At 45.2% G+C, this 14,432-nt stretch overlaps 1 protein-coding gene across 2 annotated transcripts in view; it reads right to left on the bottom strand.

Moving 5' to 3' along the window:
• Nucleotides 1-13,032, bottom strand: part of IL5RA (interleukin 5 receptor subunit alpha) — a 185,624-nt gene extending 172,592 nt beyond the window's left edge. For both annotated transcript variants that reach the window (XM_085627561.1, XM_085627562.1), the window contains exon 1: nt 12,935-13,032. In XM_085627561.1, coding sequence (XP_085483687.1) covers nt 12,935-13,024 — 90 coding nt within the window. In that variant the 5' untranslated portion in view covers nt 13,025-13,032. The remainder of the gene's footprint in view (nt 1-12,934) is intronic.
• Between the last annotated feature and the right edge of the window lie 1,400 nt (nt 13,033-14,432).

Genomic DNA, 14,432 nt, shown 5'->3' with positions numbered 1-14,432 from the left:
AACCCCGAAACCGGTCCTAGGATGCTTGTTTCCGGTCCAGGGAGGACCTGGCTTGGCAGTTCGGGCTGGACTGTTCCCGTGAGGCTCAGGGTCAAGACTGATTTGCATATGGCCAGGTCTAAACTAGGGTAGCATGGTGAGCAAAAGAATGATGGATTTAACCCAGATCTCTTGACTGGGGGTGAATGTTTTGATTTGTTCTGCATTCCGTCCATCAATTGGGTGTCTTTTGCTCACTGTAATAACAGCATTTATGGATGCAGCCCATGTAAATCCTGTTTATCTCATGGTTCGTTTTCCACTCTGATAGTCAATGCCCTTATTCACCATTTTTATTAAAATTCCTGCTGACACATATATATCATTGATTAAACTAATAATTCTAGAAATCAATCCAGTGTATCATTTCCTCTGGTGAGCCCCACATCTTGGCAAGTACATCTTTGGAAAATGACTGCAGAGATCCTACAGTTCCTGACAGTTAAATACTATGGGGCCGATTACGATGTCGGTCGCAAAGCCTCTGACCGCTAGTCGGAAGCTTTCTAACCGCAGTTTGCGTTCCGACCGCCCGATTATGATGTCGGTGGTCGGACCGTAAACCGGCTGGTCAGTCTGACTTGGTTCCGTCCGGTTCTCTGAGTTTTCCTGCCAGTTTGAACCACACCGTAATCCCCTATGGGTGGGTTTCTGCCGTCAGGATTACGATGTCGGTTTCCCACAGCCTTTCCGTGCCGGCCTGTCGAACACGGAAAGGCTGTTGGTAAGCGACTTTGGGGGCCCCTAGAAGGGCCTCCTTGCCTCTTCAGCCTACCACGGAGTGATTGCCACAGGGTGCAGGGTTTTACATACACAAACATTTCTCTATAAGAGCCTGTATTACGGCTGGTTTACGGCCGTAACACAAGCTCCCATACAGAATAGTAAGTATGCAACCGAACAGTGTTCCGTTGCATCATAATAAGGCGGTCGGAACTGCTGACCAGAGGTTGGTCGGTCCCGAGACCGAGATGGTGTCGGTCAGAGGCAACTCTGTCTGACATCATAATAAGCCCCTATATGTTGGAGAGTATGTAAAGTTTCCTCTAAAAAATGGCACACAACCTCAGCCTGAGGCATTCCATTCCTGGCCATCACCATTCTGTTTGGGGTCAAGAGCAGTTCAAATGTTCCAGTTCTCATTTTTAGCAAGATTGTTTATTGGCCCCTTTAAATGACTAAGGCCTGGAAGCAGGCATAGGGGGTTCCCCTATTAAACAAGCGTAATGCTTATCCCAATATGATAGCCAACTGTTGACCAATTTCATTACTTCCAGCACATGCTAAGATTTTGGAGACATATATCAATAAAAACGTTTGTGTTTTTTCAAAGACTTTAATGTTTATGCCAGTTATCAATCTGGTTTCAGACAAGGGTATAGTACTGAATCAATGTTGATTTCTGAACTAAATGAAATCTGAATTTGTTTAGATTCTGGTACGCAAGGGAGTAGCCAGAGAAATAAAGAAGCCCCCACTTTGAACAATATGGCTAGCGCTGGGCCTGTGTGTGGATCATGTGATTCCAACCCTTTCAAGGAAAGTCTGCAGGAATTGCCCTTGTTTCTCAAAGACAATTTCCTTTTCTTTTCTCCGTTCTAGTTTTCTTTCCTTCTTTCCATTTCTCCTTTTGTTCCTTCCAGCCTTCTTTGTCCCCTGCTTTCTGTTGTTTCATATTTCTTTCTTTGCTTGGATTCTTTCCTCCCTTCATTTTGACTTTCACTCTATTTGCCTCTTTTATATGTTGTTTGTCATTGTAACCAGGTTTAGTTTGTGTGCCACTGTAAGCTCCCACCAGACAACAGTGTCATATTTGCCGGTCTTGCAGTGTGATTCATTAGCTTTGGCTTCAAACTTGCGATTTGGAATTTGCAGTTCAAAGTAACCCTCGCTGTCAGTCACGCCACAAGTCAGCTGTGTGAAGCTGTGCTAAGCTGGGTGATTTTTTTCCCATGTTTAATACGCATTTTTATTGAAAGCTCGTACGTTTTTAGCAATTTTTGTTCTATATTTGTGTTATAACAACTGTATTGAATTTGATGTTTGGTGGGGTGGTGGGGCCCGCACTAAGCTCTCACTGATTCCAAAGGGAAGACACGGAGCAGCACCATTTTCCTGGGTTAGCGCTCTAGTGTTTAGACTCATGAATAAAACCAGTGGCGCTGTGTGGACGCGCTGCTGGCATTCCAAAGGCGCACCTAAGGCAAGCCTGTCTACGGCCGTCAGCATCCCGGAGGCGGCCGGCGCGTGCCACGCTGCGAGATTTGGCTCAAATCACGAGCAGCGTATTACCAATGAAAAAACCACACTGCCAAACATCGGTAAGGCGTCTTGCTGCCATAGTAACATCGCTATTAATGCTGAAGAAGTTATTTTAAAATGTGCGCACTGCAACTGGGAGGCACCTGACAATAACCTTTGGGCACCCAGGCAGGTGGTCCATGTGGAAATAGGTCACATAACGGGCCCTATGATCAACCAGGGTTAGAACTATAAAGCATACTTACTTAACACACGCACCTTGCTAAAGCACGAACTCCATGTTTTTGAGCTAATACAAGATTCAAACCCGGACATAATGTTTCTTACGGAAACATGGCTCACCGAAGCCTCCAACCCTACCATCCCCACGGCTATCCCTCCAGGCTATAAGATTCTCAGGAAAGATCATTCAGGTGGCAAAGGAGGAGGGGTGTCAATCATTTTCAAATAGGAAATCTCCTGCAACATTGTCCCCATGGGGGAGATAGACGGGGCAGAATGCCTGGGTTTCCCCTGTGTAATGTCAATACACCAATCCCTGGCCGGAGTCCTAATCTATAGGCCCCCAGGTCCAGTCGGCAATTTCCTTACATCCATCATTGAAGCAATCTACCCCCTAGCACTTAAGTACAATCACTTCCTGGTACTGGGAGACCTTAACATCCATTTGGACAAACCCTCGGACCCCGAGGCAATCTCCTTGACCGAGTCCCTTGCCATCCTTAATCTATCCCCCTACGTCTCCCATCCCACATACAATAAGGGTCACACCCTTGACCAGATCTTTTCTAATTCTGAGATCGAGATGGACCTGCCCCTGCCTCTGGTGTGGTCAGACCACTACCTTATTGGTTTTAAGGTCCTCAGGGCAACAAGGAGTCCTTAATCCCCTAGCATGAAAAGGTCAAATACATTAAGACCTTTCCACCACATCACTCCATCAGCACTGAGTGAAGCACTGGAGCACCACCCGCTCTCATTAAGTGGCAACCCGGAAAGGGACGCTCTCTGCCTTGAGAACTGGATGCAGCAATACATTCATGCCCTCGCCTAGCCCCCATGCCGACCCACTCTTCCAAGATAACCAGAATTTCGGCTCCCTGGTTTAATGAAGTCCTTAGGCAGAGTAAATGCTCCTGCAAGCGCCTGGAAAGGCTACGGCGCAAAAACTTCAATTCAGAGGATAAAACTATATACAAACAGGCCTTGAAAGTCTATCACATTAAAATGTATGAGGCCAAAAAAAGTTATTTTGCGGACAAAATCGAGACACCCGGAAAGAAGGGCAAGGACATTTTTTTAATTGGTAAAGCCTTCTCCTCCCCGTCTTCGGTTGCGAAGCCTCTTCCATCCTCTATTGAATGGACGAGCCAACTTGCGGCCTTTTTTCATGATAAGATCAGAGTACTCCAAGACTCTTTTGCGGAGAACCTCCCTGTGGACGGAATGCACTCCAAATTTCTAGCACCTGGAGCCCCTGTATAGGGCCCATCGCTAGTACAGTTTCCCCCTCTCCAACTGGAGGTATCCTTGAAGATTATGAAAAGCCTTAAGCCCGGCTCTCCCTCGGACCCCTGCCCAGCAAATCTGCTGGCCTCAGTTGCCGAGGCCATTAACCCAACGGCTAACAAAGTCCTGAATTCCTCTCGGATGATCGGCCATGTCCCTGGCAGGTGGAAAAGCGCCAAAATACTCCCATCGCTAAAAAAGCCCTTCGCAGATCCCATGGTAGCAGCAAATTATAGACCCATTTCACTGCTCCCGTTTTTCTCTAAGACTTTAGAGAAATACATTAATTCAGTGATTTCTGAATATGCTGAAAATAATAATCTCCTCCACCAGAGCCAGTCGGGTTTCAGATCCAATTATAGTATAGAGACGGCTCTTCTCGAAGTCTCAGAGTCCATCAAGAAGAAGCTTGACAGGGGGTTAAAGCCATGCTAATTCTGCTAGACCTCTCTGCAGCTTTCGATACCGTGCCACATGATCAACTCCTGCACAGGTTGCGGTCTTGGCCGCACGGTTCTGAAGTGGTTCTCCTTCTTTATGGAGGATAGATACCAAGATGTTTGGTCTCCCCCTTTTGCCGCTCCCATCCCTGCCTTGAAGGTGGGAGTCCCTCAGGGCTCAATTCTGAGCCCCACTCTTTTCAACCTTTATATGTCTCCCCTTGCTCATTTAGCAGAAGCTTGTGGTGCTAACGTGATCTCCTATGCTGACGACACGCAGCTTCTATTCACTTGTGACAAGGGTGCAGACTTTATAGGTGAAAAGATCAACCAATGTCTGACTAGGGTTTTTGCATGGCTGAGGAAGAACCAGCTCAAATGCAACTCAGAGAAATCGGGGGTTATCTTCTTCGGCATCCCACCCATGGATGAGTGGAAACAATGGTGGCCATCTGATATGTCACCGCCCCTCTCTTCCGTCAGCAGGGTCAAAAACCTGGGCGTCAAGATGGATGACACCTTGTCAATGAAAGCGCAAGTCCAGTCAGTCGCCGGCCTCCTGCGGATGCTCAGAAAATTCCTTCCCCTCTTGCTTCTTGACCACAGGAAGACCGTTGTCCAAGCCCTCATTGTTTCCAGACTGGACTATGTCAATGTCCTATACCTAGGCCTCCCGGAACACCTGTTAAATAGATTGCAGGTGGTCCATAATGCGGCCGCCCGGGTTGTCCACCTGCTCAAACCCAGAACCCATATCTCACCTCATCTGAAAGCCTTGCACAGGCTACCCGTAATAAAGAGAATCTGTTTCAAGGCCTTGGTTCTTGCCTTTAAGGCACTGCAGGGCACTGGCACACATTACCTCAGAAAGAGAGTCACACATTACGCACCCCGCAGAACCTTTAGGTCATCTTCACTGCATCTGGCTTCCATCCCCAAGACATGCCGCGCCCACACAGGAGGCCGCTCCTTTCAAGTGCAGGTTGCACGTGCATGGAACCTCCTTCCTGTGACACTCAGACATTTGAAGGACGCACCCACTTTTAGGAAGATGCTCAAAACCTGGCTCTTCCGAAACTCACCCTAAGTTTCCCCGCCCAGTAGGGACAGCAGCACACCGGTTTTGAGGTTTTCCAGTGCTGGGACACTCTTCCTGAGTAGCTGTGCATTTTATAAATACTCTTTCATTCATTCATTCATAAGAGCCATAAAATCAAAAATCTGTCCTGTGACACCCCCGCTCTAGCTGGTACAGCGGGTGCTGCACTACGCCAGCCTGCAATTATGATCTTGCTGGACCTGTTTGCAGCCGTTCACATGGTCTCCCACAGTGCTTTAATACACAGGCTGCAGAACGTGGAAGAGGTTAGCTAAGCTCCTAAATGGATCTGTTCTTTTCCGATGAATAGAACACAAGATATTTTTGTCCTCCATTCCGACATAAACATTAAAATCTTCAGTTTGGTGTTCTACAGGGGCTCTTGTTTGAGTCTTACTCTTTTTTATCTCTATGTGCCATCTCAGGCAACTACCACATAATTGTTTGGCATCCTATACTTTACCTATGCAGATGAAATAATGTCAGAGCACATGGGAAGACCAATCCTTTGGACGAGAAAGCCTCACACACTGTTTATGAAAGCAAAAGACACACAATGCCACCAAGGAAGACTCAACCTCCTGAGGGACTCGAATGAAGGATGGAATTCTTAGATAAAGATCTACTGGACAAATGGTAGGAATCAGACAAATTAAAAATACCGTGGGGTATGACAAGACACAAGCTGTGTGTGAGGCTTCCTCTTCCAAAAGATTGGTCTTCCCACATACTCCAACAGTATTTCTGTGACATCTAAATAGGGCTCGGAATTGAAGTCCCAAATAGAGAAAATGTCCTTTCTCATTTTGTGCTACCATACCCTGTTGTGTGGTAGTATTTGGATTAGGTAGGACGTACGGTGGCCTCACCTCCCCTCTCCACTTGTGTGTTATTAGTTATTGGAAATGCAATAGTCTTATGTCCACTTTATTGAAGCTTTTGTGGGTTCTACACCGCCATTGAACTGCACAGAACGGGATTTAAGGACAGGATCACAGCAGCATGAGGGGAATGAAGGCAAACCAGCTACCAGAAAGGAATACAACTGCTTCCATTTAAACCCTACATTTTGAGGCTACAAGTAAATGGAGATCCACCACACAGGGAAACCCCATCACCTCATGTATGTATAGCCAGGTTAGCCACATTTATCTCACACCTGGAATGAGGATTTACTGTCATGACATACTGGGTATATTTTATCAAGGAGGGTTGCTAAATTTAGGAGTGCTGGAAGCTATAATGCTTTAATCAGCTGACACTCTTCATTAAACGGGGCTTACTGTAAGCCACCCACAACCCCAATTGAGTCTAACACTCTGTTGGGGACCAATGTCAAAACCACTATTGAGCAGACTCTTAGGGTATTCATGATTCCTCTTCAGCAGGGGAACATACCAGCTGGGTCAGAAATAAAAAAAAATGAGAACTAGGGTGACACAGAGGCACTTGATCAAACACTTCCAACCATTTATGAACGTTCAAGTGAATTGCTGTGTTCAGGGAAGTGGGTGGTCAGTAGTGAATTTACAAGATTTCCTAAGCAATTATTACAAATGTGTGGTACTACCTTCAAGTTGTATTGGTGAACTACTGGTTGTGCATGATAAAAAAACAACATATTAACAGCCCATCGCCTCAATATTTCCACGCATTCTATCAAACTGTGGGCTTTTTGGAAACATTTGGATCCATGGATAACTGAGCACAGACCTCTTCTTATGCTTGTTCAGGTGATTCGGCACGAGCAGAGGAGGCTATTGGACTCTACAAGTGGTGGGTGGGACCTTCCTACAGTTTGACAGAGCAGAAAAGGAAGCAAGCCTGACTTCCTTTGAGAGGGTTTGGAAATTGTTTCATTGTACAGCACAATGTTCCCATAAATTGCTGAACAAGCCTATGGGTCTATAAGGAAACTAATAAAATAGCCCAATATGTTTGAGGTGTTCCGGGCAAGCCTTATCTTCCATGTGCTGGAATTCAACACCTGAAAAACAGGACAAAATGGTTGCAAAACAATGGATTGTCCAACAAAACATTTCCTAAATGGTGGCTACATAACAATACAACTGGCATTTAAGAGCATACAATGTCACACGGTTATCTTTCTTCAAAATATTTTAAAATTTTTCGTAACTTTTTGTTTCTATCCAGGCTCTTCCAGATAGATGCAATGTCATATTTTTAAACTGAGACTACGCGTGAACAGTGAAAACATACCAGAAAATATACAATCTCAGGTGGCAGACAACATATCTAGGCAAAGCCTACAGCAATTTTACTGCTCGACTACATAGAGATCACAAGATCAAAGAAAGTACAGGATACATCATTCATAGATGCTCAGGGCCTAGACAGCAGCATTGATAACATCACACTCATTTTTTTCATTATATTACATGGACTGGAGGTATCAATCTGAATGCACTGAGAGCAATCACATTGGAATAATTTAAGCCAATCAAGGACATTTCCACCACAGCCCATGCATTATGACAAAAAAGATAGAGTGCCTCGTTGGCCACCCTATGAAAGCATGCAGAGAGATCCAACAGCACAAGCAGACAGGTACATACCAAAATAAGGGCACATATAATATCTTTGTAAATTTGGACAATTATAATGCAGCCAAAATGTACTTCTTGTATAATTTATGTCACCGTCTTGCTATTCTTCTAAATGAAAATCTCTTTGCTGTTTAAACAAAGATGTAATTTTACTGTTTAAACAAAGATTGGACTTTATTGTAAATATTTCTCACTTTATATTTGCTTCACAATCCCTAATCCCTGATCAATTTTTCTCTGCCACCTCCAGATCTTTCATTGATCTTCCCCCTCAGCCCACAGGGACCACCCATCAGTTTCATGCCTCCTAATTCAACTCTATTTTTTCCAGGGTGCATAGTGGAATAGGTGCCAATCAAGTACAAATCATGAAAACACTGTATCACCATCACCGGGAGACACACTGAGACTGTAGCAGTGAGATCAGGGCAATGATAGTGAGATGCTGTTACTGGGATAGAGACAGTGACTGAGACAAAGCCACTGAGACACTGACCCACAATACTGATACTGGAACACTGCTACTGACAGGGAAACATTGCAACACTGACAACTGACCAATGACTTAGGGATATAGACAAAGCATTTAGGATACTCACACAGGGACACTAACAAAGAAACCGGGACATTGACACGAACATTGTGACTTTGAAACCAACTTGGAGACGTTTACACAAGGACATGGAGATGGGGACATCGACATAGTTACAGGCACTAACACAGGGACACTGTTAAAGAGGAACTAATATCGAGATAAGTCACTGACACAGAGACCTTGAGAGAGAGTCACAGAATTTTGGGAAGAGGCACTGACATGGGGACAATAAAACAGGTACAGTCACACCACCCACAACCAACACAACAATCAATAGCAGCAGCATTAGCACCAGTACCACCACCAAGATCACCAATGCCACGACCACCAATACCACCACCACCAGTACCACCACCAACAGACAGTGCCAACGCCACTAACACATCAATACCAGCACCACCAAAGCCACCAGTAACAACACCAATACCAACCAACATCACCACCAGCAACGATCAACTCCACCAACACTATCATCAATACCACCAACAAAAACACCAATGCCGCCACAAATGCCACCACAACCAGATACCATTAATACCACCAACAACTCCATCAATAGCCTCACCACCAACACTAACAACACCACTAATACCACAACCACCAATTCTACCATCACTAATATCACCAACACCACCACTAATACCATCATGAAGACCAATTTTACCAATACCACCACAATACTGCCACCTTTATCACAATATCACCTCCGTAAATACCACCACCACTGATACTACTCCACCACCACTATCAGAGTCACTAATACCAATACCGCAATCACAATACCATAACAATTATCATATCACCCCCAAATCCACCACTAATACCACTACCAATACCACCACCACTACACCCACCACTAGACACCATCAATACCACCAACACCTAAACCACCACCACCACCAGTATAACTAATGCCACCACCAATTTATCGCACCACTACCAATACCACAATCAATAGCTCACCTAAGGCCACCATTATCAATACCACACCAGCACTACAAATAGCACAAATGCCAAGACCAACACCACAGTAACGACACCACACCACCACCAAAACCAAAATCAAAAATACCACTATTACCACCACCAATACCACCATTAACACAAATACTACTAATACCAATAAGACCGCCAATTTCAACAACACACCCCAATACAACATTCATGACTAATATGATGACCACCAGTATGGCCCCCACCAGACACAATACCACCACCACCAATACCATATCATCACCACCATTGCAATTAATAATACCACCATCAATACCACCACCACCAGCCTTAACGCCACCACCAATACAACCATCATCATTACAACACTAATACCAACAGCACAAATAGCTCCTTCACCAATATTACCACCAGTATAAGCAACACCACTACCTGTTCACTCGACCACCACCAATACCACTAACAATGACACCCACAAAGAGGCAAACATCAACACCACAACACCAGTACTGCAAATACCACTGAAATCATTACCACCACAAGACCTTTACCACCAACATTACCAATAACAATACAGGCCCCAAAACCAGAAAAACCAATATCACAATTACCACCTATGCCACTAACACCAATACAATCAAAAGCAGCACCAATCTCTATACCGCGCAAATACTACCATCAATACTTAAACTACCACCACCTACACCATCCACACTAGACACAATACTATCACCAACAGACACAACCACCAATGCTGCTACCACGACTACCAATACCACACTACCACCACTACCAATATCGTCAATACCACCACAACTGTACGTCTACCAGCAAAACAACACCAGACCACCACTACCAATCTTGCCACCACAATAGAAATACCACCAATACCATGCACAATCCCCAACACCATCAATAACACAGATATTAACACCACCGTCATTATCACAAATGCTCCACCAATACTATCACCAATACCACCACCAATACACCACACAAACCCCACCACTACCACAAATAGCATCATCTTCAATACCACCACCAGTAAAACCTAGACCAATACACATCTAACAATACCATCACCACTATTACCACAATTAATGCCATGAATAACACCAATGTCTTTAAGAATACCACCAGCAAAACCTCCATCATTAACACTGTCATGACCACCACCTCAAGACACTACCAAAGGCACTATCTCCAATAATACAAACAGTACTACCACAGTAACACCATTACTAATACTATTAACACTAGGGCTGGACTGGGAACACAAACCAGCCCTGGCAATTGTGGGGGGGGGGGTCCTACCGAGAAGTAGCACTGCTTCCACTTTATCACTGCTTCCGGTTTTGTTACAGGGGTCCGATATTGCACTGCTGCAAAACCGGCCCCCAGTAACAAAACCAGCCCTCACCACTTGAAAACCGGCCCCCACCCTTCTGGCCTGCTGGGAAAACGCCCGGTGCCCGCTACAGCCAGCTAAAACCACTGCTAAAACCTCCAATTGTACCACTAATAATACAACCAATAGCACCAGCAGGCTACAACTCTCTACACCAGAATCTCCAAAGAACCCCTACACAGAATCCAGACCATCCAGAACATCGCTGCAAGACTCATACTCGACCTCCCAAGATGCACCCACATCACACCGCATCACAGGAAGTTTCACTGGCTCCCCATTCACAAACGCAGCCAAATCAAACTTACAAAGCCCTAAACAACACAGGATCAGAATACCTGAACATCCCCACACACTTTCACCAACCCACCAGACACCCACGCTCTACCTTTACTCTCACTCGCGCACATTCTCCACATCCACAAAAGCAAAACTGGAGGTCTATCATTTTCCTACATTGCACCCAAGACATGGAACGGCCACCCCCAACACATCACAATCACCTCCTCCTCATTTCTTGAGCTCCCCAAGAAGGTGAAGACTTGGCGCTGGGTATAAACACCTCAGGGACCACTCACCTACACATCTTCTCAAGCGCCTGGATACCCTCCCTGGTGATTAGTGCACTATACAATTCAATATAACATAGCTTAACATAACACCACCATCACTACCACCATTATCATAATCACTAACACTAATACCACTGCCATGATCAATGCTACGACAACCAGCACCACTACCAGCATCACTGATAGAATACTAAAACCACATGACCAATAACATCAGCAATGGTATCTTCAATAACTGCACCACCACCTTCAACATTGCTAATACAAATCACAGTATATCACCATTAATATCACCACCAACCACAATCACACCTTCACTACTACCACCTATACCTTCTCAACAGCACCACCACTAATATCACCATTGCTGCAAATACCACCATTAGTAACAATACCACCACCACTGACACCACCACCAGACTAAATACCAACACCAATACAACCACCTCAGACACTACCAATGCTACTGTCAGTACCGCCACAACCAACTAAAAGGACCACTAATTCCTCCACCACCAGTATCAACAATCCCACTCCACCACCAATTCTACCAATATCAATATCAAAATACCTATACCCCCATCAATATCACACCAATACCACTCCTACCAATAATACCACCACCAATAACCACAAGCAAGCAACACTACCACCGCCAACACAACCATACATCCAGAAAGCAACAGGACTATCTTTAACGTGGTATCACATGGAAGCATCATTCTGCGTGCCTTTTGTTTTAATATTCTAGCACGCATCCATTTGCTTTGCGATCGATTGTTAAATAATGGAAAAATTGCGCCACATCGCGGGCAGACAAAGTCACTGACTCCTTCCCGCTTGACTCTTCCTTACTGGCCTCACCCGCATTCTTCTCTCCCTACAAGTAACTCCCCCTCCTCCCACACTCAGTTTATGAGCTCTCGAGATACAGGTGTTCAGTTTCCAACATCATACATAAACACCCTCTCCAAGAAGTTATTTTTCATGCATACAGAGATGTGACCCTCACCAAGGAGCTATCTGGAAAAGAAGAAGGAAACATCCCTCAAAGATGAGTTCTCCATCAAGATGCGCCCCTCGGATGAACACCCTGGAAGAAAAAATCCCTACGAACGCATCCTAGAAGGACGGCTCGGGCAGACAGCTGTGAAAGGATGATCCCCGGACGGTAAACGCAGTACGCGCTGGGGTAATAAGTAGGTGAGAGCCTCACGTCACATTGACTTTCCTTAGTTTTTCAGGTTTTACGTTCGCCTCAAATGTGCATCTACTTCAACTCCGGAAACTAAAGAGGCCCGTCTGTCAGATCTCCAAAGACACGCACCATTTTACAAGTAAACAACCAACCATTTGCACACATTTCCAGAACGAGTAAATATATATTCATTAAATGCCTCTGTCAAACAGCCTCAAATTGAATAGGTAAGAAATTAATCGTCTCCCTCTGACCCCTTCCCCTGCTGCACCCGTTGAAAGCGTTTCTTACCGCGAGCCTCACTCGGGCACAGCTCCTGTGTGGACTGAGTCGGCTGCGCCAGGAAGGCGCATTCTTAAAACTGTCAAAATATTGCTTCATTGAAGAATAGAGAGATTAGGACGGCACGAGGTAAAGCATCTGCAGCATTCAAAGGAGATTACACAACTCCCTCAGATGCAAACAGGATGATGCGCAGGTAACCTCTAACAACAGCCTATCAGGGGCGCGGCTTAGGACATTGCGGGGGAGTCGGGGAGGAGGTGGGGTCTGTGAATCTAACAGTTCCCAACTAAAAAAGCATTGGGCTGCAGGGTGTTGGGGTGAGATGATAAAGGTTCGAGATGGGCTGTTTCCGTAAGGAACAGGGTCAGAAACATATTTGCATTAGGTGACTAGGGTGGCACAGTGGGCAACGAGGGATGGGTTGGAATGCTATCCGAGCGATAGTCGTCTAGAATTTAGACAGCTGTCAAGCACTCATCCCATCACCTTTTGGGTGTTTGATTGCCAGTAGTATTCCCAGGACCGGCTTCTCCATTGGAGCAGAGGAGTGTCGCCCCACAAGCCCCAGAGATCAAAAATAAAAAGGCAATAAACTCTATTTATTACCGTTTCATTTTTCAGCAACTGAACTTAAGTGTCAGGACGGGGTGGAGCCAGCAATGCGGAGTGGCAGCAGCATGGAGCTATATGCTTTAAAATGTGCATTTCTCTTTGGCAGGAGGCTATTTTAAAACGGCCAGCCAGGCGTGCACCTTTTAAAGTTCTCTAACCTAGCTGTCTTAGAAAGCTGGGTTTGAGAAAGTGCATACCTCCTGTGCTCCTAGGAGCACTGGGAGAGCCTACTCTATGTGAAAGCAGCACCAGGATTGGGTAGGGTAGTTTACTGCATCGGGAGCTTCTTGGAAGACACCCGAGGTAGGAGGACGTTGTGCTGGGAAGGTAAGTGAATTCATTTTTTTTGTGCCACACCACTCTTGGTACAAGCCAGCCGCCACTGAGTATGCCTGGAAAACTTAAGACTAGTGCAGCTTTGCAAGCCTACTACTGTCAATGTTTGTGAATTCCAAAAGGTGATAAATTTGCACCCATTCAGTGAGTACTTCCTTGGTTACATATTTACTACTTTTTTGGTTAACCACTCACTATTATAGCCTTACAGCCCGCTATAGCGAGCTTTACCGGCCATTAAAGGCCTGTTCCAGGCTTAAAGCCCAAGCACTAGAGGGCAGAATGTTCTAATTAGTAAAACAAAGGCCTCACGGTGACCGAGGAGGTTGAAATTCTCTCGGGCTCCGTGAGGCCTTTGTTCACAGCAACAGCTGGGAAAGGAAAACATTATAGTGTTGATGCTCCGGGCTTCTACCAGCCATTAGAAGCCCGGAGCACTCCATTGTCTTTAATGGAGCTCAAAAAATTCAAATGTTATAAATATATTTACGATCCTGATCCAAAAAATTAAACAGTTAAAAACTCTTAGTGAAATGAGAGCTACAAGACAAAATGA

The sequence above is a fragment of the Triturus cristatus genome, chromosome 9, assembly GCF_964204655.1.
Source record: "Triturus cristatus chromosome 9, aTriCri1.1, whole genome shotgun sequence".
Classification (NCBI taxonomy): Eukaryota; Metazoa; Chordata; class Amphibia; order Caudata; family Salamandridae; genus Triturus; species Triturus cristatus.
The sequence above is the reverse complement of the archived record's forward strand: the minus strand, read 5'-3'. Positions and strand labels throughout refer to the sequence as shown.